Genomic DNA, 27283 nt, shown 5'->3' with positions numbered 1-27283 from the left:
TAAAATTAAAGCTGTAGTAATTAAAAAGTTTCAACACAAACATTTAATATTTCTCACGTCATATATATATATACACACACAGCTTGATACAAAGAAAATAATTTTCCAGGTATTTACAAGTAATTCAAATTTTAAATACAAATGTTGTAAATATTAGCTCATTGGAGAAATTTTGTTTCAGCTTGACTAACTGCCTTCCCGGTGTGGCTGCTACCATCGAGACATTTTCAGGTGGTTCAGAGTATTAAATGAAAAATGTTTTCATGAATACTTTTGTATCAAAAGATCACTTTCATCCTGTTCCTATAGCCTGAAAAAGAACCAACATCTTTCTTATTAAACTGTTACTAAACCTCTAAATGTGTTGTTTTATTGCTTTAAATCCCACATCAGACGTGTGAAATTGATCCAGACTAAAGATGTCAACTCTTTAAGATTACAGTGTACCTACCTTGTCTTTGTAAATGTACTTGTTATATTTGGATTTTGATAAGATAGTGAGAAATTCTGTTGACACAATAATAGAAATACAAAAGAATTGTCAAATACAGAGACATGTGAGCTGCCATTCTCGTAATTGTATTAATGGTTGCAGATATTGCTATGTTCACTTGGTATGTGCATGCTTAAATGTGTCTGGCATATGAGACTTGGTCATTACAAACCCTAAGTTTACTTGAGAGATCACAGAAATTTCATTTCACCTTTGATATGTGGCCTTTTGTAAATGTTCCCAAATTTGAGTGTCAAAATTGATATGATTGCAGGGTAACATAAATTTAGTGTCAAATGAGTGTGTGGGAAAACTATCAGTGGCAGACTTCCATTAAGCCTAAAAACAAGATATTTGAGGAGGAAATGTAAGATTCTAAAGAGATAAAGTGTAGAAATAACTGTATACATTTAATTTTGGATTGCTTTGGGTTTAACAAATTCCCATGTCCTCAATAAATAGTTGAACAATCAGGTGGCTGATGAGTATGAAACACATGGTAAAGCTTCTTAGAATCCTTTCTATCAGAGAACTATATTTTTTGGTTCTTTCACATTTGTTAGAGCCACTTCCAACCAGTTGCATCTACAAGCTGAAAGTGTACATGAATGTGTGAATGAAAATTGTCATACATGACTGGGATGGGCAGATTGCTTTTTTGTTTGATCATTGACTTGATTTTGTCGATTAATGGTTGTCAAATTGTTTATAGTTGATCCTTGCGAAATTTCCCATGATGGTTTCAGCAATTTGCAACGAATATCACCAGTGGCCAGTTTGAGGCTAGATATGTTTTACCAGGTCCTCTGAAGTCATACCTGTGACATTAAAATGCGTGTATCAGTACTGATGTTGCTGAGATTGTAGGGTAGGCAGCTTTCAGAGATGATAGTATATATCAAAACAAGAGAAAGGTCCAGTCACTATGATTTCTAAAGTGCATGCTCTGAAGTATGAGCACTGTTCTTCACTCCTCTGAAAACCTCTTGTACTGAACAAGTGTCCATAGCTCTGAAGATACGCGTTTTTTGGGCTTACATTTTGTTGTTGTTGTGGTCTTCAGTCCTGAGACTGGTTTGATGCAGCTCTCCATGCTACTCTATCCTGTGCAAGCTTCATCTCCCAGTACCTACTGCAACCTACATCCTTCTGTATCTGTTTAGTGTATTCATCTCTTGGTCTCCCTCTACGATTTTTACCCTCCACGCTGCCCTCCAATACTAAATTGGTGATCCCTTGGTGCCTCAGAACATGTCCTACCAACCGTTCCCTTCTTCTGGTCAAGTTGTGCCACAACCTTCTCTTCTCCCCAATCCTATTCCATACTTCCTCATTAGTTACGTGATATATGCATCTAATCTTCAGCATTCTTCTATAGCACCACATTTCGAAAGCTTCTATTCTCTTCTTGTCCAAACTATTTATCGTCCATGTTTCACTTCCATACATGGCTCCACTCCATACAAATACTCTCAGAAGACTTCCTGACACTTAAATCAATACTCGATGTTAACAAATTTCTCTTGTTCAGAAACGCTTTCCTTGCCATTGCCAGTCTACATTTTATATCCTCTCTACTTCGACCATCATCAGTTATTTTGCTCCCCAAGTAGCAAAACTCCTTGACTACTTTAAGCGTCTCAATTCCTAATCTAGTACTCTCAGCATCACCCGACTTAATTCGACTACATTCCATTATCCTTGTTTTGCTTTTGTTGATGTTCATCTTATATCCTCCTTTCAAGACACTATCCATTCCATTCAACTGCTCTTCCAAGTCCTTTGCTGCCTCTGAGAGAATTACAATGTCATCGGCGAACGTCAGTGTTTTTATTTCTTCTCCATGGATTTTAATACCTATTCCAAATTTTTCTTTTGTTTCGTTCACTGCTTGCTCAATATACAGATTGAACAACATCGGGGAGAGGCTACAACCCTGTCTCACTCCCTTCCCAACCACTGCTTCCCTTTGATGTCCCTCGACTTTTATAACTGCCATCTGGTTTCTGTACAAATTGTAAATAGCTTTTCGCTCCCTGTATTTTACCCCTGCCACCTTCAGAATTTGAAAGAGAGTATTCCAGTCAACATTGTCAAAAGTTTTCTCTAAGTCTACAAATGCTAGGAACGTAGGTTTGTCTTTCCTTAATCTAGCTTCTAAGATAAGTCGTAGGGTCAGTATTGCCTCATGTGTTCCAATATTTCTACGGAATCCAAACTGATCTTCCCCAAGGTCGGCTTCTACTAGTTTTTCCATTCGTCTGTAAAGAATTCGTGTTAGTATTTTGCAGCTGTGACTTATTAAACTGATAGTTCGGTAATTTTCACATCTGTTAACACCTGCTTTCTTTGGGATTGGAATTATTATATTCTTCTTGAAGTGTGAGGGTATTTCGCCTGTCTCATACATCTTGCTCACCAGATGGTAGAGTTTTGTCAGGACTGGCTCTCCCAAGGCTGTCAGTAGTTCTAATGGAATGTTGTCTACTCCCGGAGCTTTTATGCGACTCAGGTCTTTCAGTGCTCTGTCAAACTCTTCACGCAGTATCATATCTCCCATTTCATCTTCATCTACATCCTCTTCCATTTCCATAATATTGTCCTCAAGTACATCGCCCTTGTATAGACCCTCTATATACTCCTTCCACCTTTCTGCTTTCCCTTCTTTGCTTAGAACTGGGTTTCCATCTGAGCTGTTGATATTCATACAAGTGGCTCTCTTTTTTTCCAAAGGTCTTTTTAATTTTCCTGTAGGCAGTATCTATCTTACCCCTAGTGAGATAAGCTTCTACATCCTTACATTTGTCCTCTAGCCATCCCTGCTTAGCCATTTTGCACTTCCTGTCGATCTCATTTTTGAGACGTTTGTATTCCTTTTTGCCTGCTACATTTACTGCATTTTTGTATTTTCTCCTTTCATCAATTAAATTCAGTATCTCTTCTGTTACCCAAGGATTTCTATTAGCCCTCGTCTTTTTACCTACTTGCTCCTCTGCTGCCTTCAGCACTTCATCTCTCAAAGCTACCCATTCTTCTTCTACTGTATTTCTTTCCCCCATTCCTGTCAATTGTTCCCTTATGCTCTCCCTGAAACTCGGTACAACCTCCGGTACTTTCAGTTTATCCAGGTCCCATCTCCTTAAATTCCCGCCTTTTTGCAGTTTCTTCAGTTTTAATCTACAGTTCATAACCAATAGATTGTGGCCAGAGTCCACATCTGCCCCTGGAAATGTCTTACAATTTAAAACCTGGTTCCTAAATATCTGTCTTACCATTATATAATCTTACATTTATTAAACTTTTTTCCTTGGTTTGGTCTGTACTGTATCATCTTGAAGTTGCCCACCCTACAGTCTTAGCAACAACAATACCAGTACATACGTTCCACCGTTGGAGGCATTAGAACAATTTTTGTGTATAACTTTAATAGACTGTTATTTCCAGACCAGGGTCTCTTATCACAGACTGGTAAGTTTGCTCTTCTCCATCGTCCCTGAATGTCTGACATTATAGTCGCTCTGTACGTGTTAGAGGTGTACCTGTGGTATGGATGTAGTGAATGGGGATAGATATTGGGTCTTTCATATGACTGGGTTTTTCAGCATGTATGTGATCCTCTTCTGTGACACAACGAAACATGTGACCCCTTCTTTGTGTAAATTCAATGCCTTTTGTTACCCTTATTTGTTAATGGCTACATTAGTGCCTTGTTAACAATCTCCTTTGTTGACTGATTCAATTTTTTCTGCAATCTACCAATGAACTGAAATGTCTACATCTACATTGATACTCTGCAAGTCAGATTAAAGTGCCTGGCAGAGGATTCATCGAACTATCTTCACGTTTCTCTCTTACTCCAATCTTGTACAGCATGTGGAAAGACCAAACACCTATATCTTTCTGTACAAACTCTGATTTCCTTTATTTTATCATGGTGATCATTTCTCCCTATGTAGGTCGGCATCAACAAAAGTATTTTCTCATTCGGAGGAGAAAGTTGGTGATTGGAATTTTGTGAAAGATTCCTCTACAACGAAAAATGCCTTTGTTTTAATGATGTCCATTCTAAGTCCTGTATCATTTCAGTCACTCTCTCCCCCCTATTTTGCAATAAAGAAATGTGTGCTGTCCTCCTTTGAACTTTCTCGATGTGCTCCATCAATTCTATCTGGTAAAGTTCCCACAGTGCGCAGCAGTATTTTAAGAGGATGGACAAGCAGAGTGTTGGCAGTCTCCTTAGTAGATATGTTACATTTTCTAAGTGTCCTGCCAGTAAAACACAGTCCTTGGTTACCCTTCACCACAACATTTTCTATGTTTTCCTTCCAATTTAAGTTGTTCGTAATTGTAATTTCTAGATATTTAGTTCAGTTCACGGCTTTTAGATTTGACTGATTTATTGAGCAACTGAAGTTTTAATGGATTCCTTTCAGCAGTCATGGATGACCTCACACTTCTCGTTACTTAAGGTCAGTTGCCAATTTTCACACCATACAGATTTCTAAATTGTTTTGCAGTTTTTTTTGCTCCTCTGATTTTACTAGTCACTAAGACAGCCTCATCTGCAAGCAACCTAAGATGGCTGCTCCAATTGTCTCCCAAAACATTTATATAGGTAAGAAACAGCAAAGACCTGTAACACTACCTTGGGGAATGCCAGGGACCACTTCTGCTTTACTCGGTGACTTTCCGTCAATTACTACGAACTGTGACAAGAAATCACGAATCCAGTCACATAACTGAGACGATACTCTATAATCGTGCAATTTCACTACAAGCCACTTGTGTGGCAGTCAAGCTTCCAGAAATACGGAATCCATTTGAAATCCCATGTCAATAGTGCTCAACACTTGTGCGAGTGAAGAGCTAGTTGTTTCACAAGAACAATGTTTTCTAAACCCATGTTGACTGTGTGTCAATAGACGGTTTTCTTGTTTGTAATATATGATGTTTGAACACAGTATATGTTCCAAAATCTTGCTGCATATCGACGTTAATGATATGGGCCTGTAATTTAGTGGACTAATCCTACTACATTTCTTGAATATTGGTGAGACCTGGGCAACTTTCCAGTCAATGGATACGGATCATGTGTCGAGCAAATGGCTGTATACGATTAAGTATGGAACTATTGCATCAGCATACTCTGAAAGGAACCTAGTTGGTATACAGTCTGTACTGGAAGACTTGCATTTATTAAGTGATGTAACTTGCTTCAGTACTCTGAAGATATCTACTTCTGTGTTACGTTGGCAGCTGTTCTTGATTAGAATTCTGAAATATTTACTTAGTCTGAAACTTCCTGGCAGATTAAAACTGTGTGCCCGACCGAGACTCGAACTCGGGACCTTTGCCTTTCGCGGGCAAGTGCTCTACCATCTGAGCTACCGAAGCACGACTCACGCCCGGTACTCACAGCTTCACTTCTGCCAGTATCTCGTCTCCTACCTTCCAAACTTTACAGAAGCTCTCCTGCGAACCTTGCAGAACTAGCACTCCTGAAAGAAAGGATATAGCGGAGACATGGCTTAGCCACAGCCTGGGGGATGTTTCCAGAATGAGATTTTCACTCTGCTGCAGAGTGAAAATCTCATTCTGGATTTACTTAGTCTCCTTTTGTGAAGGCATTTCAAAAGGCTGTGTGTAGTAACTCTACTTTGGCAGCACTGTCTTCGATAGTATCTCCATTGCTGTCTGGTAGAGAAGGCATTGTGTCTTGCTGCTAGCATACTTCACATACGACCAGAATCTCTTTGGATTTACTACCAGGTTTCGGACAGTTACGCTGCTGAAACTCTTATAAACATCTTGCATTGAAGTCCATGCTAAATTTCGAGCTTCTGTAAAAGCTCGCCAATCTTGGATATTTTACGTCTGTTTGAATTTGGCATGTTTATTCGTTGTTTCTGCAACAGTGTTCTGACCTGTTTTCTGTACTAAGGAGGATTGATCATTCCTTTTCATATCACCAACAAAGCAGGTAGTACTTATAACATAAATACTTCAGCTGCAAAAAATCTGAAGTTACTAATAACTTAGACATGTTGGGGAAATATGTTGGTAAAGAGTCATACATGGATGGGGTTTCATGCAAAAGCATACTCAATTGAGGATGAACCCAGTACATCAGTGCTACTACAAAGCTCTACACGGTAATGCAAAGCCATGTAACTGAGTGGGATGTCACATCCTTTGATATAGTGCACTGTGGAATTTGGGAAGAGGGGGGCCCCCAAATGTGGTGTAATTGATGCATCCCACACCCCCACCCCCCACACTCAGTACTTGTTCCATTCAATGGGTTTTGTACCAGGGTTCTCCTGGTAACACACTATTGCCAGTAGCATCCAGTCTGGCCTCGGGGTATCCATACTGTCCCATTGATTCCACTAGTTTCCAGAAGATAGTTGCAAAGTAAACACAGCCGACAAAAATTCTGGAGGTTGTTCAGGGGTACGTCCTGATGACAGTGTCCTGCGTGTTGTGCTAGGGAACAAACTTGTTCGATTAACTCGTAGTACTTGTTGCCAGTAATGCCCATTCATTTGTAGTCCTCAAGCTTGCATTCAGTACTGTACAGGTTTTACTGTCAGTGATAGTTTTATATTAAGTGACACACAGCTGTACGAATAGCTTTACTGATGACGAATTCGCGGCTATGCTCGTCATGTATCGGGTCACAAAATGCCATGGAAGAGCAGCATAGTGATGCTACTTTACTTCTGCGTTTGCACCTATGAGAAACCGCATGTTTCTGTAGATATTTTCACAGTAACAAACATAACTGGGGTTAAAATTCGAATAAGTCATAATTACATTGTTACTCTAATGAGCTATTGGAGAACACCAAAAATCTCAGATGCACCTCCATAATTATGTCAGCGGAGTTACTTTCAACTGTGGGCCTTACTATAAAGTATAAACAGGTCACATCTACATCCATACTGAAGAAGCCATTTTACAGTGTTTGGTGGGAGCTGCTTTGAGTACCACTGTCCCTTTTGCTTTTTCCTGATCCAGTTGTTAATGGTTTGCTGGAAGAACAGTTGCTGGTATGCCCCTGTGAAGTTGGAAAATCTAATTTTACCTTAAAGCTCTTTTTGCAAGATATGTATAGGAGGAAGCAGTATATTGGTTCATTCTGCTAGGAGTGTCATTGTTGCACAAAATGCTTACCTGCAGTGTTTGCTATTGGAGTTTGCTTGAGCTTTCATGCTCACTATATGAACATGTAACAAAAAGCACTGACCTTTGGGTATTCTGTTTCCTCTATCAACACTATCTGGTATGGATGCCGGAGTCTTAAGCAGTATTAAAATACTGGTTAAAAAGATTATATGAGTGGACTATGCTTTTGAGGATTCTGCCAATGAATGTATCTGGCATTGGTCTTACCTGCCATTAGTTTTGTGATTGTTCTGTTGAAATCACTCTATAGGTTTACTTGTAGATATTTTGTGGCTAGTACTGCTTCTGGTGATCATTCTGTGTCTGTGAAATTGTGCAGTAATGCCAGTTTCACTGGTGGTGGTAATGCTTGCCACACCCATAGTGTACTGTTATGTGTCTTGTGTGTGGTGAGCACCTTGGAGCTTAGTACTGGGTGGCTTGAGTGTAGAGGTATGCTTCAGGAATTGCTATGCGTTGCAAGAGAACAACATTTTAAAAGGGTACTGGGATTTGGCATAACTGTCCAGGGTGCCATGGTGGTACTAAACTCTAAAGAGCAGCTGGGGCAGAATTGGTTTTGGAAAGCAATTTCTATGATGTGTACTGCACCCTGTATGATAAGGTGCTCATAGGGTGTTCATAGACACTACATTATCAAATAAAAGCACTTCGAGTGGGCTGGTGGGTTGTAATAACTCGCCCCAACAAGATATATTGAAAGAGTAGCCCAGTTAAACACTCTTAAAATATGAAATAGTTACATCACAGTTGTGAGTTGTGCCAGAATGCTTTCACTTTTGTAAGGAGGATGTGGAGAGTCTTCAATATGGTGCCCCTACATTATATGGAAGGCCTGATTGACCTGAATTCAGTGAGAGGCTGCAGAATGGTGCACTGTTGATTGAAACTGTCATACACAGACAAGAGACCAAACTACTTCTAAAATCTTAAGATCATTATCAGTTACTCCATTGAACTTAAATTGTCCTGAATTTTAAGTTTGGTACTGTATTCAGAGTTGCAACAAGTTCTGGAAACCGGGGAATTTCAAATGTATGCGGAAATTTGGAAAAAAAAAAAACTGGAAGAAAAACCTCGTTTTTGTCTCAGTATATGAAATGGTTTGTTGCTGGCTGGGCACAGCTGAGTATGTGCACCCCTTCCCTACTCCCTCATTCTTAGTGCTTCTCCTCTTTCTACCACTCACCTCAGCTTTGTCAGTGCTGCCATCACTTCTTGCTGCTAGCTTAGCCACTGCCAATGAAAAGTGGGGAGGCATGAGAAGTGGTTGTGGCGGTTATTTGTGCACGAGTTGGCTGAGTGATTGAATGTGTGTGTGCTCGTTTTCTGACAAAGACTATGGCCAAAAATTTAGTTGTGAAAGTTTTCTATATGCCTGTCTGTGGCTCAGATATCATCTTTACCATGAGTTGCTACCTATCCCCATTAGTATTGATTCGCAGTATTTGCGCAAGTTCTGTTGGATGGATCACCAGTCTCATTTCTTCAACATGGTGTGTGACACGTGAATAGCTGGCCACACGAGTGGACTTGCATGATGGGCCAAAACCACAGGCCATTTCTGTGGGTATCTCTAACGGATCTGGCCTGCCAATCTGAAGCCCATAGTTTCCCACTAATGTGCAGGTCCTGACAGTCTGATCTAGTCTCACTGATCTGCCTGCAGGCTGGGTCTGTTTGTGTGTGGTGTAATGTGGCAGATTTTTGTGTTTTATCTATGGACCCAGAACTGGTGCTCCTCGGCAGGCCAGAGGCCACGGGAGATGGATTTGGAGTTGGGACTGTCTCAAGTACACTGTACAATACTACCTTTTATAGACATTTTATTTATTCTAGTAGATATTAGAGCGTGGAATTGAACCACCTTTACAATAATTGTCTTATTCCGATACAGCATGCGGAATAAACTAACACTATATCTTTCCATTTGAGCTCTGATTTCCCTTATTTTCTTATGTTGATAATTTCTCCCTATGTAGGTCAGTGTCAACAAAATATTTTTCCATTCGGAGGAGAAAATTAGTGATTGAAATTTCGTGAGGAGATTGTGCTGCAATGAAAAGTGCCTTTGTTTTTGTGATGCCCACCTCAGATTCTGTATTATTTCACCGACTCTCTCTCTCTCTCTCTCTCTCTCTCTCTCTCTCTCTCTCTCTCCCCTGTTTTGCGCTAATTAAAAAACGTGCTGCCCTTCTTTGAACTTTCTTGATGAACTCCCTCAAGCCTATCTGGTAAGGATCACACACTGCGCAGTTTTATTCTAAAAGAGGATGGACAAGGGTAGTGTAGGCACTCTCTTCAGTGGCTCCGTTACATTTTCTAAGTGTTCGCCAATAAAACACAATCTTCGGTTAGCCTTCCCCACAACATTTTCAGTGTGTTCCTTCCAAATTGTCATTCGTAATTCCTAGATATTTTGTTGAATTTACAGCCTTTGGATTTGACTAATTTATCATGTAGCCGAATTTTAATGGATTCCTTTTAGCACCCATGTGGTTGACCTCACACTTTTTGTTATTTAAGGTCAGTTGCCAATTTTTGCACCATACAAATATCTTTTCTATATTGTTTCGCAATTTGTTGTGAAGACTTTACTAAACCAAAAATGACAGCATCATCTCCAAACAACATAAGACAGTTGCTAAAATGTCTCCTAAATCGTTTATACAGGTAAGGAACATCAAACGGCTTATAACACTAATCACAAATCCAGTCACATAACTAGAAGATATTCCATAAGTGCACAGTTTCACTACAAGCTGCTTTTGTGGTACAGTGTCAAAATCCTGGTTATCTAGAAATACAGAATTAATTTGAAGTTCCTTGTGAGTAGCACTCAACACTTCATGTGAGTAAAGAGCTAGTTGTGTTTAACAAGAGCGATGTTTTCTAAATCCATGTGTCAATAGACTGTTCTCTTTGAGGTAATGTGTAATGTTCGAATACAATACATGTTCCAAAATACTGCTGCGTACTGATGTTAATGATATGGGCCTGTAATGTAGTGGATTACTCCTACCTTTCTTGAATGTTGGTGTGGCCTGTGCAGTCTGTGGGTACTGATTTCGTGAAGCAAAAAATTATATATGATTCTTAAGTTTGTAGCTATTCTATCAGCATACTCTGAAAGGAACCTAACTGATATACAGTCTGGACCAGAAGACTTGCTTTTAAGTGATTTAAGTTGCTTCTCTACTCAGACAATATCTACTTATATGTTACGCATGTTGGCAGCTGTTCTTGATTTGAATTCAGGAATATTTACTTTGTTGCCTTTGGTGAAGGAATTTTGGAAGGCTGTGTTTAGTAACTCTGCTTTGGCAGCAGTGTTGTTGATAGTATCTCCTTTGCTATAGTGCAGAGACGGCATTGTCTTGCCACTAGGTCATACTTCACACATGACCAGAATCATTGCGGATTTTCTGCCTTGTTTTGAGACAGTTCCATTGTGGAAACTATTATAAGCATATCGCATTGAAGTCTGCACTAAATTTCGAGCTTCTGTAAAAGATCACCAATCTTGGAGGAGATTTTGCGTCTGTTCAAATTTGGCATTTTTTTCATTGTTTCTGTAACAGTGTTCAGACCCATTTTGTGTACCATGGGGGATCCAGCTCCGTTGTATGTTAATTTGGAATAAATCTTTCACTTGCTTCTGACACCTCTTTGAATTCAAGCCACATGTGGTATTTATCTGCTTTTCTGATGTATATTTTTTGTTCATTTTTGGAGGATTTGAGGGGTTACAATATTCAATCTTGCTACAACATCCTTGTGTTAACTAATGTCTGTATATATTCTGATGCTTCTTACTAGCTCAGGATTATTTGTTGCTACAAGGTAGATTGTGTTTTCACAACAGTTTACTATTCGCATTGGCTCATGAACTAACTGCTTGAAATAATGTTCATCGAATGCATTTAGCACAATTTTATATGATGTTTGATATGTACCTCTGGATTTAAACATGTATCTTTGGCAACTTACCGTAAATTAAACTCACCACCAACTATAATTGTGAGAGTCGGGTACGGGTTTGAAATTGAACTCGAAGTTTTCTTTGAATCTTTCAGCAGTTGTCATCACCTGAATTTGGAGGTCAGTAAAAGGATCCAATTATTATTTTATTCTGGTTTCTAAGAATGACCTCTGTCCATACTAATTCACAGGAACTATCTACTTTAAATTTAGTGACAAAATAAACTGCTTCTAATGGCAACAAACAAGCCACTTCCAGCTGTGTTTAGCCTGTCCTTTGAGAACATTATTAGGTTCTTTGCAAAAATATCGGCTGCACTTATCTCCAGATTTAGCCAGCTTTTAGTGCCTATAATGATTTGTTAACATCGAGTATAGGTTTAAGTGTCAGGAAGTCGTTTTTGAAAGTATTTGTATGGAGTGTAGCCACGTATGGAAGTGAAACATGGACGATAAATAGTTTGGACAAGAAGAGAATAGAAGCTTTTGAAATGTGGTGCTACAGAAGAATGCTGAAGATTAGATGTGTAGATCACATAACTAATTAGGAAATATTGAATAGGATTGGGGAGAAGAGAAGTTTGTGGCACAACTTTACTAGAAGAAGGGATCGGGTTGGTAGGACATGTTCTGAGGCATCAAGGGATCACCAGTTTAGTATTGGAGGGCAGCGTGGAGGGTAAAGGGAGACCAAGCATACACTAAGCATATTCAGAAGGATGTAGGTTGCAGTAGGTACTGGGAGATGAAGAAACTTGTACAGGATAGAGTAGCATGGAGAGCTGCATCAAACCAGTCTCAGGACTGAAGACCACAATAACAACAATGATTTGAGCATCAGTGATTTCTATTAGTGCTTGGAGCTCTGGTACTTCCCAACACAGCTCCAACAATTTACAACTGTTATACCGATGGTTCCTGTATCTATGTTCTTCCTGTGTTCGGCCTGCACCCTTTGTGACTGAAGCCCTTTTTGTGTTTTCCTGAGACCCTCTAACCTAAAAACCGCCCAGTCCACACCATACAGCCCCTGCTACCCGTGTAGCCACCATCTGTGTGTAGGGGACTCCTGACCTATTCAGCGGAATCCAAAACCCAACCACCCTATGGTGCAAGTCGAGGGATCTCCAGCCTACAGGGTCGCAGAACCATCTGGGCCTCTGATTCATTGTGCCAGAGGTCCACAATTGGTCCTGTCAACTGTGCTACAAATGATGAGCTCTGCTTTCATCTCGGAAACAGGACTGGCAGCCTTTACCGCTTCGGTTAGCTACTCGAATCCAGAGAGAATCTCTTCTGATCCAAAGTGGCACACATCATTGGTACCGACGTGAGCAACTGCCTGCAGCTGGCTACACCCTGTGCTCTTCATGGCATCTGGAATGACCTGTTCCATATCTGGAATGACTCCACCCGATATGCACACGGAGTGCACATTGGCTTACTTCCCCTTCTCGGTAGCCATGTCCTTAAGAGGCTCCATAACGTGCTTAACATTGGAGTTCCCAACTACTGATAATCCTTCTCTCTGTGATTGCCCTGCTGTTGCAGGGCAATTGTCTTTTGTGGTGACTGCAAAAGAGACAACCCAGACAACGGTGCAGTACTTTCATTACATGACATTAAAACCAAATTCTGACAGGAAATGTAATGCATTCCATGATATATTCATATCACTGTTTGAAAGCAGCTTTCTGAATAAGCTAATAAAGGATCTTAAACAGGCATATAAAAAACCACTGCTCACTGAAAACATTAAAGGGTCTTACGGAAGAAAAGGAAAATGTGTTACCAGTAGTTGCATACTACAGAGACTTTTCAAACTTGCTAAGAAAAATTATTAAAAAAAATCAAGGGACATGGACATTATGTAAGAAATCAGTCATTTCAACAGCAGGCTTAGGGCTATATGGAATGCAGTGAAGTGAGACAGGACATAAGGTCACAGGACAGGATAATATTACTGTTGAATTAAATGGAAGGGCTATAATTAGTCACAGATAGCTCATATATCTAGTAATTATTTTTTTAGATACAGTACAAAATATAGGGACAAACAGTTCAAAAGAAAGATCACAGCAGTACATTGAAATGCAACTGTAGTAAAGTTATATCGTATGATTGTATGACTAAGATCTCCTTCAGGATTTTGTTTTAAAAAAAGTATTTTCTCTCAAAAATCAAAGCTCATCCGGATTTGATGGAGTTTCCCACACAGTACTAAAGTCGTGTTCCCATATAATACGCCCTGTCTTATCTCAAATATGTAATGCATGATTAACTGAAGGTATTTTTCCTGAGACTCTGAAACATGCTGTTGTTAAATCCCTACACAGGAAGGGTGATAGGAGAGATCTCAATAACCACTGATCTGTTTCATTACTGACATTTCCAAAATTTTTCATGTGACAATGTATTTTAGAATAGTTTCTTACCTTGGCCACAACACTCTCAGTAAATTAGTGTTGTATAACACACAGATATTGAAAGATGCTTCAGAAACTCAAATGGGCATGGAAAGTTATTTTTGAGGAACAATATTGAGAAAATTTAGAGTACCAGAATTTGAAGCTGATTGCTGAGTGATTCTACTGCTGATAACATACATTTCACTTAAGGATCAAGAAGATAAGATACAGGAAATTAGGGCTCATACGGAGGAGTATAGATAGTCATTTTTCCCCTGCTCTATTTGTGAGTGGAACATGGAAAGGAAATGACTACTACTGGTACAGGGTACCCGTCACCATGCTTGGTATGGTGGCTAGTGGAGTATGTATGTAGATGTAAATGTGACAAAGGTTACACAAAAGCTAAAGGCACAAAAGTCTGCTGAAGATGAAGTGTCAAACTACCTATCCAAGCAGGTGGCAGCAAAAATCAACTGTTCACTCCAAGGAGGAGTATTTCCTGATCAACTTAAAGTAATCAAAGTAGCACCTGTGTACAAAAAGGGAAAGGCTGATGATCCTAACAATACAGGCCAGTGTCTTTAGTTCCAGGTTTCTCCAAAATATTATAACTGCTAATGCTCTATAGTCTAACTGCTTACGTGGAAAAGCATAATGTAGTAACTCTAGCACAACACAGATACCAGAAACAGAAATTGAATTATTAACAGAATTTATTGTGTAGCTCATGGACAACAGGAGACATTTGATACAATTAGTTATGCAGTCCTAGTAAAGAACTACAGAATACAGATTCATGGACATGTGGCAGACTGCATAACATCATATCTCAGTAACAGGAGGCAATATGTAATCATAAAAACTTGTACATATCAGAAGTTAGAAGCATTCAGTATGGTGCACCTCATGACTTGCAATGGGACCTATCATCTTCAGTTTATTTGTAAATGATGTATAAACACATGAAAACGAAAACAGGATACTGTATGCAGATTATATGACTGTACTAAATGTTTCCAACAATTCTGAAGCACTTGAAAAAAAGAATAATAATAATATCAGTCAATAACATTGCAGAATCGCTGACAGAAAATGAGTTAATTAGTAATCCAAAAAAAAAAAAGAAACAACTGTGTACATGGTTTTCAACAGTAAACCAAAAGAAGACACTATCGATTTTTTTTTTAATGAAAAAGATGTGGAAGAAGCAGCCTCAGTTGAGTTTTTAGTAGGTACAATAATAGGCAATGAGCTAAATTGGAAACAGCAGATAAATACTGTTACCAATAAACTATGCTCAGTGACATTTGTAATGAAAAATCCAGCTCAATATGCTTATCAAGACCTCTTGTGCGCGGTATATCATGGAATTTTTGAACCATGTGTGATGCATAGAATCGCGATATGGGGGAACTCCATCACAGAAATGAAAAGGATATTCATACTACAAAAGAATGCCATACAGATTACATTGAAAAAGAGCCTAAAAGAATCTGGTAGAAATTGTTTGAAAGATCTTAATATATTGAGGCTTCCATCACTGTATAAACTCAAGACCACTGCGACTGCATTATGAGGTTCCACAAAACTGGAGACCCATGAGATTGTTCATAGCCCTAACACAAGGAATGCTGTGCATTCACGCAGGCTAATGATTATCAGAACAGGGCCTAAATACTCTGATATCAAGTTGATACAGGCATTGCCAAGAGAATTACAAAACCTCAAAACTGAGATGATGATCTCTGCAACCCTAAAAAATTTCCTGATACAAGAAGAATTCTGTAGTGTGGTTGAGTACACAAGCAAACAGCGAGCAAAAGTTCATCCTGTGAGAGATAAATTTGATGTACCACATTAAGAGAAACTAGAATTAGAAATTAGTGTAAACTAGAATTTGAACCACTCGTGTATAATACATGATAATATTATGCCACAAATTTGTATTTTTTGACACTGGTACTGTAAGTCATTATATACTGTAAATCATAGTGTATTACGTAATATTATGGATGTACTGTTCAAGCTATAGTATTTATTTACTGCGTAAGCTACTAAATCTGTATATTGTCTAGACTGTACACCCAATGATGTGTCCTATATTACAGCATAACTGTCCAGTGTACAAAAGGTAATTTATTGAATCAATCAAAAATCGTAATCACTATCCTGAAGGGAGAATCTGGAGATGGGCTATATGGTGGTGGTTCCCACACAGATGTCCCCGATGAGTGGATTTCCCCCACCCCCTTACCACATTGGCAGCAGCAGCAGTGTGAGTGTGAACAAACTAGCATCACTGTTGATATTATTTACCCCCAGGCAAGGCGCTTACTTACATTGAGAGGGGAACATTGATCTGATAACTCTCCACACCTTTCTCCTACTCGGTGATTTCAATGCACAACACCCACTTTTGGGGCGTACCCTATTGTCTGGTAAGTACCTTCTGACTGAACCAACTTCTTTCTAATCTTGCTCTGTGTCTTCTCAATGGTGGTGCCCCTACTTGCTTTAGTACCACACACATCTGGTCCTATTGGGATCACCATTCCATGATATACCAACTTTAATGAGAAACAATCGGAGGTATAAATATGACTGAGCTATCAATCTTATGATTTCTTCTATCAATCATGTGCCTTGACTACAATAGTCCTACAGTCCTTGTAACAATTATAACTTTCTGGTGATCCTGTCACTTTCTTGTCGACACCTGGCAGACCAGTTCCTACACTGGGCTCTTGGAAGTGCTAACTGGCTATTGTACATCTCTGACATCACCTTCATCTCCTTCAGTCACACTGTATCAACAATGTATATCGAGATATGTTTGATGTGATCACCTGCACCATTGAACTACCACTACTGTCCACCCTTCTACAAGTAGTCCCATATTGCAACAGCTATTCTTGACTACCGATGAGCCATGAAGTGGTTCAAGCAGCATCCTTCATAGGCTTCCTCGTCACTTCTTAAGTGACTTGTATACAAAAGCTCACTTCCTAATTAAACACAGTAATAAAGAATGCTGGGAGCAATACATCTCCTGTTTGTGAACATGTGCCTCTCCACCTCACACATGGGCTGAGCTCCATAGTCTACTGGGCTGACAATGATCAGCAACTGCTCCAGGCCTCCTCCTTCACAGTGGTATTTCTAACAATGTGTCCATCCTTGTTGAACACTTTGTTATCCACTTTGCGAAAGTGTCGGCTTCCTCTTCTTATTTGGCTATACCTCGAATGCATAAAACACATCTTGAAGACATTCCTTTATCCTTTACACCACTGTAAGTTTGAATTATATAATGAACATTCCACTGATTGGGCACTGCTTCAGGCTCACATGATTTCGCCCAAGACCCTGATAAGATTTGTAATCAGATGAGCCAACTTCTCTGGGTGTTGTGTGATGTCCTTAGGTTAGTTAGGTTTAAGTAGTTCTAAGTTCTAGGGGACTGATGACCATAGATGTTAAGTCCCATAGTGCTCAGAGCCATTTGAGAGCCAACATCTATATGCAGCTCACGGGCTCTGTCTACACACAATCTCGGCTAGAAGGTATTCTACCTTCACATTGAAAAGATGCTATTGCCATCCCAAGCTTTAGACCCAATGTCCATCAACATCTAACAACTAAAATTATCCTCACCAACGTGCTCTGCAAAGTGCTCAAAAGGACTGCAGCTCAATGACTGTATTGGGTTCTCAAGCCATGGGGCCTTTTTTTCTCTGTGAGTCTGGTTTCAGAGACGGATGATCCACAACCAACAACCATCTGGTTGGGTTTGAAAAAACAATCTGACAGGCTTTTTCTAAATTCCATCACATCACTGCAGTCTTTTTGGCCTATATGACACCTTTTGATCCCATCACATTTTACTTAGCGTCCGTGACTGGAACTTTCGAAGGCCCCTACCACTTTTTCATCATTTTTTATCCCTCCAATTGTTTCTTGTTAAGGTTGGTAAATCGCTCATCCCTGTGGGTCCGAGAGAATGGTGACCAAGGCTCTACACTGAGTGTTACGCTATTCTTTAACATCATTAATGGGCTAGTGATCTCTGTAGGACCACTAGTAACATCCCACTACCTGCTGTACGATGGTGACTTTTATGTTTGGTATACTTCCCAATTTGTAACGTTCACTGAATGCCAGCTTCGATGATCCCTCCAAATGGCCTCTGTTTGGACCCTTTCCCTTGCTTCCATTTACCTTCTGTGTAAAGGTGAGTCATAAATTTCTGTCACTGTACAGCGGTTCACCTCAGCCCAGAGGTCTATGTGGGTCTCAGTGCCTGAACAGTGTTACGCAGTCCTGAACTCTGGCATTTCTGAAACTTCCTGGCAGATTAAAACTGTGTGCCCGACCGAGACTCGAACTCGGGACCTTTGCCTTTCGCGGGCAAGTGCTCTACCAACTGAGCTACCGAAGCACGACTCACGCCCGGTACTCACAGCTTTACTTCTGCCAGTACCTCGTCTCCTACCTTCCAAACTTTACAGAAGCTCTCCTGCGAACCTTGCAGAACTAGCACTCCTGAAAGAAAGGATATTGCAGAGACATGGCTTAGCCACAGCCTGGGGGATGTTTCCAGAATGAGATTTTCACTCTGCAGCGGAGTGTGCGCTGATATGAAACTTCCTGGCAGATTAAAACTGTGTGCCCGACCGAGACTCGAACTCGGGACCTTTGCCTTTCGCGGGCAAGTGCTCTACCAACTGAGCTACCGAAGCACGACTCACGCCCGGTACTCACAGCTTTACTTCTGCCAGTACCTCGTCTCCTACCTTCCAAACTTTACAGAAGCTCTCAGTTGGTAGAGCACTTGCCCGCGAAAGGCAAAGGTCCCGAGTTCGAGTCTCGGTCGGGCACACAGTTTTAATCTGCCAGGAAGTTTCATATCAGCGCACACTCCGCTGCAGAGTGAAAATCTCATTCTGGAAACATCCCCCAGGCTGTGGCTAAGCCATGTCTCCGCAATATCCTTTCTTTCAGGAGTGCTAGTTCTGCAAGGTTCGCAGGAGAGCTTCTGTAAAGTTTGGAAGGTAGGAGACGAGGTACTGGCAGAAGTAAAGCTGTGGGTACCGGGCGTGAGTCGTGCTTCGGTAGCTCAGTTGGTAGAGCACTTGCCCGCGAAAGGCAAAGGTCCCGAGTTCGAGTCTCGGTCGGGCACACAGTTTTAATCTGCCAGGAAGTTTCATATCAGCGCACACTCCGCTGCAGAGTGAAAATCTCATTCTGGCATTTCTCTTTAATAAAAAACTGACATGGCTGCCCCATGTTCGTCAACATGTCTAGCTGTATAGGAAAGCTTAAAGCTCTCTGCCTTCTGTGTTTGTGCTACTCTACTTCACACTTACCAGGGGTTGGATTATAGCTGCCAGGTCTATGGTTCAGCAACACCTTTGACTCTGAGATTATTGGTCCCTGTACATCAGTGAGTAGGCTTTGTGCTGACACTGGATTTCACTATGTACTTCTCTTTGTTACAAACCTATCCAAAGTGCTGGAAACACAACACTGCACAAAAGTGTAATAGTTGTCCATACTTGACAGCTTATAACAGATTGGAGGAAGACAAAAGCAAACCATCTCCAATAGGTCCTTTCCCAGGACAAAAATGTTGGATTACAGCATTTTGCCCAGTGCTGACTGAGGAATGTGGTAATATGTGCAGCTTTGAAACCAACATATAACCTATCCAGCTTAATTCATTTTTACACATCTTAGTTGCAATCCATCATTCATTCTGTCTCCTTTATGTGCCATACATGCTGCATTCAATAAGTGCTATGCCACTTTTCAGTTCATTATTACTGCTCCCTCTTTCAGACATTCGGCTGGTCAATTTTGCCCAAGCAAGCAATTACCATACATGATAGTATTAATTAGCTCATCTGCTAAATTTATTTAATGCTCCGTATTGGAGACACTAAGCTAAGCTATCAGTAGCAATGAATATTCACAGAAAGAGTACCTATGTTGACAATATGTACTGTCTGTAGCCAAAAATACATTGAAACATACAGGGTGTCCAGAGAAGGAGTTCCCAATTTCAAAATAAAATGTCTTCAAAACTAAGAGCACTAGATGAGTGCAACAAACAGAATGTTGATTGTGAAAGCTGTGAGAATTTTATACAGGTGTTATGTGTAAGTTTTGAAATAGTTCATAAGTTACTAACAGTTGGCACTGTAATCACAATATGTAATGCCTGTAAATAGAGTGCTGCAGCTCAGAGCAATCAGTTCCACCATTGAAACATGAAAGGAGATTAGCCTACCACGAAATCATGTATTCCACTGACCAATGTATTTTTCTGGTGCTGGAATACCACAGAGTGCAACACAGTCATATGGCAACAGGGCACAGTTTTCAAACATGATTTAATGTTCCAAAAGGACCAAATGTGAAAACCATTAACAAGCTCTTCGCCAAATTGCAATGACTGGTGTTCTAGTGGGGAATGTTGGTCCCTGGCAAACTGTAGTTACTGCTCAGCAAAATCCTAGGAAATCCGTCTGAAGAATTGCAGCAGAGACTGGTTTGAAGCATTCCAACTTGCGAAGGATACTGAGTCAGAGCCCACCCATGTTGCCATCCAAAATCTAAAGCCATCAATCCTTCTCTGTATGAGCTGTGTGACAGAGGGCTGATTTTGCTAACCAGATTCTCACAGCAATTGATAATGAAAGATTTAATGTTGGCTACATCTGGTTCACAGATGAAGCACACTTACATCTGAACTGGGTCATGAATAAACAAAACTGGCAATTTTGGAGTTTTGAAAATGTCCATTTGTGTGAAGCGAAACCACTGTATTCTCCCAAAGTTACTGTTTTGGCTACGGTATGCAGCAAACACAGTATTAGGCCATTTTTCAGGTGAGAAACGATCACTAGTGAACATTACGTTGAAATTCTGGAACAATTTGTCACATTGTAGGATTGACCAGGTGCCAAGCGATTCAGGCCAGATGGGGCCAGACCCCATCACATCAAACAGGTGTTGCACTTTCTTGATGAAAACTTTGGGACTAGAGTCATTGCATTGGATTACTCTAAATTTTCCAGTTGGCCTCCATGCTCACCTGCTCTGACCCCTTGGGACTACTTCTTGTGAGGCACATTGAAAGACACTGTCTACCAGAAGCATCCCTCGATGAGCTTGGATTATGGATTCTGTGTGGCATCTGAATCAATTTTTGGTGAGACACTACAAGACGTGACAGCAAATATCACTGTTTGTTTGCACCACTTCCATACTGTCATTGGTGGACATTTCAAAAAAATTGTGATGCCATTAAAAAGTCTGCTTGCAGAAGACAAATTTAATTATGCACACTAATGCTGTTCAAGCTGCTCAGTGCCACCTCTTAGCAGCTTTCTCAGCTATTTCAAAACTTTTGTACAACTTAGGTAGAAAATTGTTACCGCTTGTGCAATAAACATACCATTTGTTGCACTCATCTAATGAGATTAATTTTCAAGATATTTAATTTTGATATCAGGGACTTTGTCACTAGATCCCCTGTAATAGGAGAAACATGTTGCTTTTTAATCTCACAGGTTTAGTTGCACCCTCCCTTGCAGCATCTTTTTGGCACCCTACAGATGATCTTGAGGACATGAGCTTGTTTCTTCTCCTTCTTCTTCTTCTTCTTCTCTCTTGCTGTGTCATATGCTCGTCCCTCTGTCCACCTAAATGGCATTCACATTTATTTTACTTTTTTGAGTCTGTTATTGCTGACAGTGTGGATATTTGTCCTATCTTGTACATTACATAGTGCTAGAATGTCAGGCAAGTACTTACCTTCATGATATGAACTTTGTGGTGAATGTGCACTCTCAAAGTAGAAAATACTAATAGCAGCTTTTGGAACCTGTACATTCCTTCTTTGAAAAGGTTGGAGGGATTGGCTGTGGAATTTTTTAAAGGTAGGAGGGAAAGAAAGATGCAGATCCCTTATGACACCGGAGTCCTGAAAACTAAGATTAGTGTTTCTTGTTTTTTAAGTTATTCTATCAGCAGTAATTAAACTTTCTACTCCTCATGGTAAATAGTGGAGTGTCATTCTGTCTCCTTGTAATGTTAATAGCTTCCTCAGTAGAATTTTGCCTTTTGCTTTTATACAATTAACCCCCCTTCCCAATGAACCATGGACCTTGCCATTAGTGGGGAGGCTTGCGTGCCTCAGCAATACAGATGGCCATACCATAGGTGCAACCACAATGGAGGGGTATCTGTTGAGAGGCCAAACAAATGTGTAGTTCCTGAAGTGGGGCAGCAGCCTTTCCAGTTGTTGCAGGGGCAATAGTCTGGATGATTGACTGATCTGGCCTTGTAACATTAACCAAAACGGCATTGCTGTGCTCGTACTGCGAACGGATGAAAGCAGGGGGAAACTACAGCTGTAATTTTTTCCGAGGGCATGCAGCTTTGCTGTATGGTTAGATGATGATGGCATCCTCTTGGGTAAAATAATCTGGAGGTAAAATAGTCCTCCATTTGGATCTCTGTGCAGGGACTACTCAGGAGGACGTCTTTATCTGGAGAAAGAAAACTGGCATTCTACAGATTGGAGCATGGAATGTCAGATCCCATAATTGAGCAGGTAAGTTGGAAAATTTAAAAAGGGAAATGGATAGGTTAATGTTAGATATAGCAGGAATTAGTGGCAGGAGGAACAAGACTTCTGGTCAGGTGAATAAATGGTTATAAATACAAAATCAAATAGGGGTAATGCAGGAGTAGGTTTAATAATGAATAAAAAAATATGAGTGCACATAAGCTACTACAAACGGCATAGTGAATGCATTATTATAGCCAAGGTAGACACAAAGCCCACACCTACCACAGTAGTACAAGTTTATATGCCAACTAGCTCCACAGATGATCAAGAGATTGAAGAAATGTATGATCCGATAAAAAAAAAATTATTCACATAGTTAAGGGAGATGAAAATTTAATAGTCATGGGGGACTGGAATTCAATAGTAGGGAAAGGAAGAGAAGGAAAAGTAGTAGGTGAATATGGAATGGGGGTAAGGAATGAAAGAGGAAACCGCCTCGTAGAATTTTGCGCAGAGCATAACTTAATTGTAGCTTGGTTTAAGAATCATGAAAGAAGGTTGTATATGTGGAAGAGTCCTGGAGGCACTGGAAGATTTCAGATAGATTATATAATGGTGAGAGAGAGATTTAGGAACCAGGTTTTAAACTGTAAGACATTTCCAGGGGCAGATGTGGGCTCTGACCACAATTTATTGGTTATGAACTGTAAACTAAAACTGAAGAAACTGCAAAAAGTTAGGAATTTAAGGAGATGGGACCTGGATAAACTGAAAGAACCAGAAGCTGTTAAGTCCCATAGTGCTCAGAGCCATTTGAACCAGAAGCTGTAGAGAGTTTCAGAGTCAGCATTAGGGAACAACTGACAAATACAAGGGAAAGAAATATAGTAGAAGAAGAACAGGTAGCTTTGAGAGATGAAATAGTGAAGGCAGCTGAGGATCAAGTAGGTAAAAAGATGATGGCTAGTAGAAATCTTTGGGTAACGGAAGAGATACTGAATTTAATTGATGAAAGGAGAAAAATAAAAATGCAGTAAATGAAGCAGGTGAAAAGGAATACAAACGTCTCAAAAATGAGATCGACAGGAAGTGCAAAATGGCTAAGCAAGGGTGGCTAGAGGACAAATGTAAGCATGTAGAGGCATGTATCACTAGGGATAAGACAGATACTGCCTACAGGAAAGTTAGAGAGACCTTTGGAGAAAAGAGAACCAGCTGTATGGATATCAAGAGCACAGATGGAAAACCAGTCCTAAACAAAGAAGGGAAAGCAGGAAGGTGGAAGGAGTATATGGAGGGTCTATACAAGGGCAATGTACTTGAGGACAATATTATGAAAGTGGAAGAGGATGTAGATGAAGATGAAACGGGAGATATGATACTGCGTGAAGAATTTGACAAAGCACTGAAAGACCTAAGTTAGAAAAAAGCCCTGGAATTAGACAACATTCCATTAGAACAACTGATAGCCTTGGGCGAGCCAGCCATGACAAAACTCTACCATCTGGTGAGCAAGATGTATGAGACAGGTGAAATACCCTCAGATTTCAAGAAGAATATAATAATTCCAGTCCCAAAGAAAGCAGGTGTCAACAAGTGTGAAAATAACTTATCAGTAAAATAAGTCATGGCTGCAAAATACTAACATGAATTCTTTACAGACGAATGGAAAAACTGGTAAAAGCTGACATTGGGGAAGATCAGTTTTGATTCCATAGAAATGTTGGACCACGCGAGGTAATACTGACCCTATGACTTACCTTAGAAGATAGATTAAGGAAAAGCAAACCTATGTTTCTAGCATTTGTAGACTTGGAGTAAGCTTCTGACTATGACTGGAATACTCTCTTTCAAATTCTGAAGGTAGCAGTGGTCAAATACAGGGAGTGAAAGGCTATTTACAATTTGTACAGAAACCAGATGGCAGTTATATGAGTCGAGGGGTACGAAAGGGAAACAGTGGTTGGGAAGAGAGTGAGACAGAGTTGTAGCTATCCCCGATGTTATTCAATCTGTATATTGAGCAAGCAGTAAAGGAAACAAAAGAAAAATTCGGAGTAGGAATTAAAATCCATGGAGAAGAGATAAAAACTTTGAGGTTTGCAGATGACATTGTAATTCTGTCAGTGACAGCAAAGGACTTGGAAGAGCGGTTGAACAGAATGGACAGTGTCTTGAAAGGAGGACATAAGATGAACATCAATAAGTGCAAAATGAGGATAATGGAATGTACTCAAATTAAATCAGGTGATGGTGAGGGAATTAGATTAGGAAATAAGGCACTTAAGGTAGTAGATGAGTATTGCTATCTGGGGAGCAAAATAACTGATGATGGTCAAAGTAGAGAGGATATAAAATGTACACTGGCTCTGGCAAGGAAAGCATTCCTGAGGAAGAGAAATCTGTTAACATCAAGTATAGATTTAAGTGTCAGGAAGTTGTTTCTGAAAGTATTTGTATGGAGTGTGGCCATGTATGGAAGCGAAACATGGACAATAAGTAGTTTAGACAAGAAAAGAAGAGAAGCTTTTGAAATGTGGTGCTTCTGAAAAATGCTGTAGATTAGATGGGTAGATCATATAACTAATGAGGAGGTGCTGAATAGAATTGGGGAGAAGAGGAATTTGTGGCACAACTTGACTAAAAGAAGGGATCAGTTGGTAAGACACATTCTGAGGCATTAAGGGATCACCAATTTAGTAGGTACTGGAGGGAAGTGTGGAGGGTAAAAATTGTAGAGGGAGACCAAGAGATGAATACACTAAGCAGATTCAGAAGGATGTAGGTTGCAGTAGTTACTTGGAGATGAAGAAGTTTGCACAAGATAGAGTAGCATGGAGAGCTGCATCAAATTAGTCTCTGAACTGAAGACCACAACAACAGCAATTAACTATCTCTCCTACTTTTAACTTCAAGCAATGACAAGGGATATTTGATGTTTGATATTGCCACCCCTCCAGTATTGCATGTTACTGTCAATTGTTGCTATTTCTTCAGTGGTTAGTTATTGGATGGGCTTGTCTGTAAAGGGCAATGTGTGTTCTTCATTTACAACCTTTCTTTATAACTTAGAAGTAATGTGTATAGTAAGATTCTTCATTTTGCAATAATTTACTGTACCTGCATGACTGAAGCAACCAGTGGAAGAATTGACTTTTTAGGCTGACGACATACTTTGATTCCTCTCTCTTGACAACACAGGTTAGGAAAGCAATCCAGTACAGTCTGACATGGCTTAGGTGGCAGATTAAATAACAGCCGTTGTGGTGGTGGTGAGCATTGCAGGTAGCTCACCATGTTCATTAAAGCTGATGCAAGGAGAAATAAATAATTATTATGTGAACAACTTTACTACTTATTTAACACATTACAGCAGGTATTACAAAAGCAATATACAAAGTTAATGAAGAACATAGAACCATTTATGTTATGACTATAAAAGTGCAGAAAAATAATTATTAAGAGCGTTAGTCAATGATTTCTACTATTAACAATATTTTAACAAGCTGTAAGTAACACACTTTCACCTCTAAATCAAAAATCATTATTAATACAACATTTTATTATATCAGCGTGTAATCAAACATTTCCAACTGCACAGAACACCACATATATTAGCCACTAATAGGTCTGAAAAGTAATCAATACAATTACTGTAACATAGACAATAGGAAACAATACATTTTGCAGAGAAAAAGGAGCTTAAATTTGCTTAGAAAACAGTGATGTGTTGATTAGAGCTTATTGATGTATTTATCACAACCCAGTTGTTTTCATGGTTCAGCATCTCACTTTTCCACCGACACTGACCTCAGCTCCCATAAAGCTTAGCTTACATCTGCCTGCCAGGCTTTTAGTTTTGCTAGCATATAACAAATAAGTAACACAATTTTGCATGGCCTTTTTGAATAGTGACAGTTCAAATGCCTGGCCAGCCGTTCAGAATCCAGAGACTGATGGCTCCTTTTAATAGGACCCCCTTCCCTCCCCCCATCCCCATTTTATTCCCCATCCTTCCACAATCTGAGCTTGTGCTCCCTCACTAATTACTGTCTCATTGTTCAAACTTTAAAACCTGATATTCCTTCTCCAAGACATTCACAAAAGTGAATTGTTACTACTGAGATGTTTGTCCCTTCGTATCAGAGTATGTGGTACTACAGTCTTAAAACAGTATACATGACTGTTGCAGATTATCACTTCCATCGTGAATTGTTAGTTGGTTCATGTATATTCTATGAATTTCATCTGGATTTGGCATCATATCTATTACTATAAATAGTGACTATACTAATGGTGACTGATTTACCATTCAACATTCCACAATAGAACAACTTGTACAAGTGTATCCATCCACTCACCATACATATAAATAAGGGGTTAGTGTGACTGTTCAATCCACATTATAGTTCCTGTTTCCAAGCAATCATAAGTAGTGGCCATGCAATACAGATATTTCTTACACGAATTCTAATTTCCCCGCATGACTTAAAAGGCAAACATATTGATTTAAGATGACATCCTGATATCTTTGAGTGCATTATGCTCCTATTCCAAACTCTAGGACTGACGCATGTGTATCAAACATCCACTGCCATGAGACAACTATTTCCACAATGGTCCCTTCTGTGA

General features: G+C 39.8%; 1 protein-coding gene across 1 annotated transcript in view; it reads right to left on the bottom strand.

The window, feature by feature from the left end:
- Window positions 1-292: 292 nt before the first annotated feature.
- Window positions 293-27283, bottom strand: part of LOC126260297 (uncharacterized) — a 145592-nt gene continuing 118601 nt past the window's right edge. Inside the window, exons 4-5 of the mRNA XM_049957621.1 lie at window positions 25772-25959; window positions 293-310 (exon numbers count right to left, since the gene is read on the bottom strand). Coding sequence (XP_049813578.1) covers window positions 293-310; window positions 25772-25959 — 206 coding nt within the window. The remainder of the gene's footprint in view (window positions 311-25771; window positions 25960-27283) is intronic.

Source organism: Schistocerca nitens, chromosome 5 (assembly GCF_023898315.1).
Source record: "Schistocerca nitens isolate TAMUIC-IGC-003100 chromosome 5, iqSchNite1.1, whole genome shotgun sequence".
NCBI lineage: Eukaryota > Metazoa > Arthropoda > Insecta > Orthoptera > Acrididae > Schistocerca > Schistocerca nitens.
The sequence above is the reverse complement of the archived record's forward strand: the minus strand, read 5'-3'. Positions and strand labels throughout refer to the sequence as shown.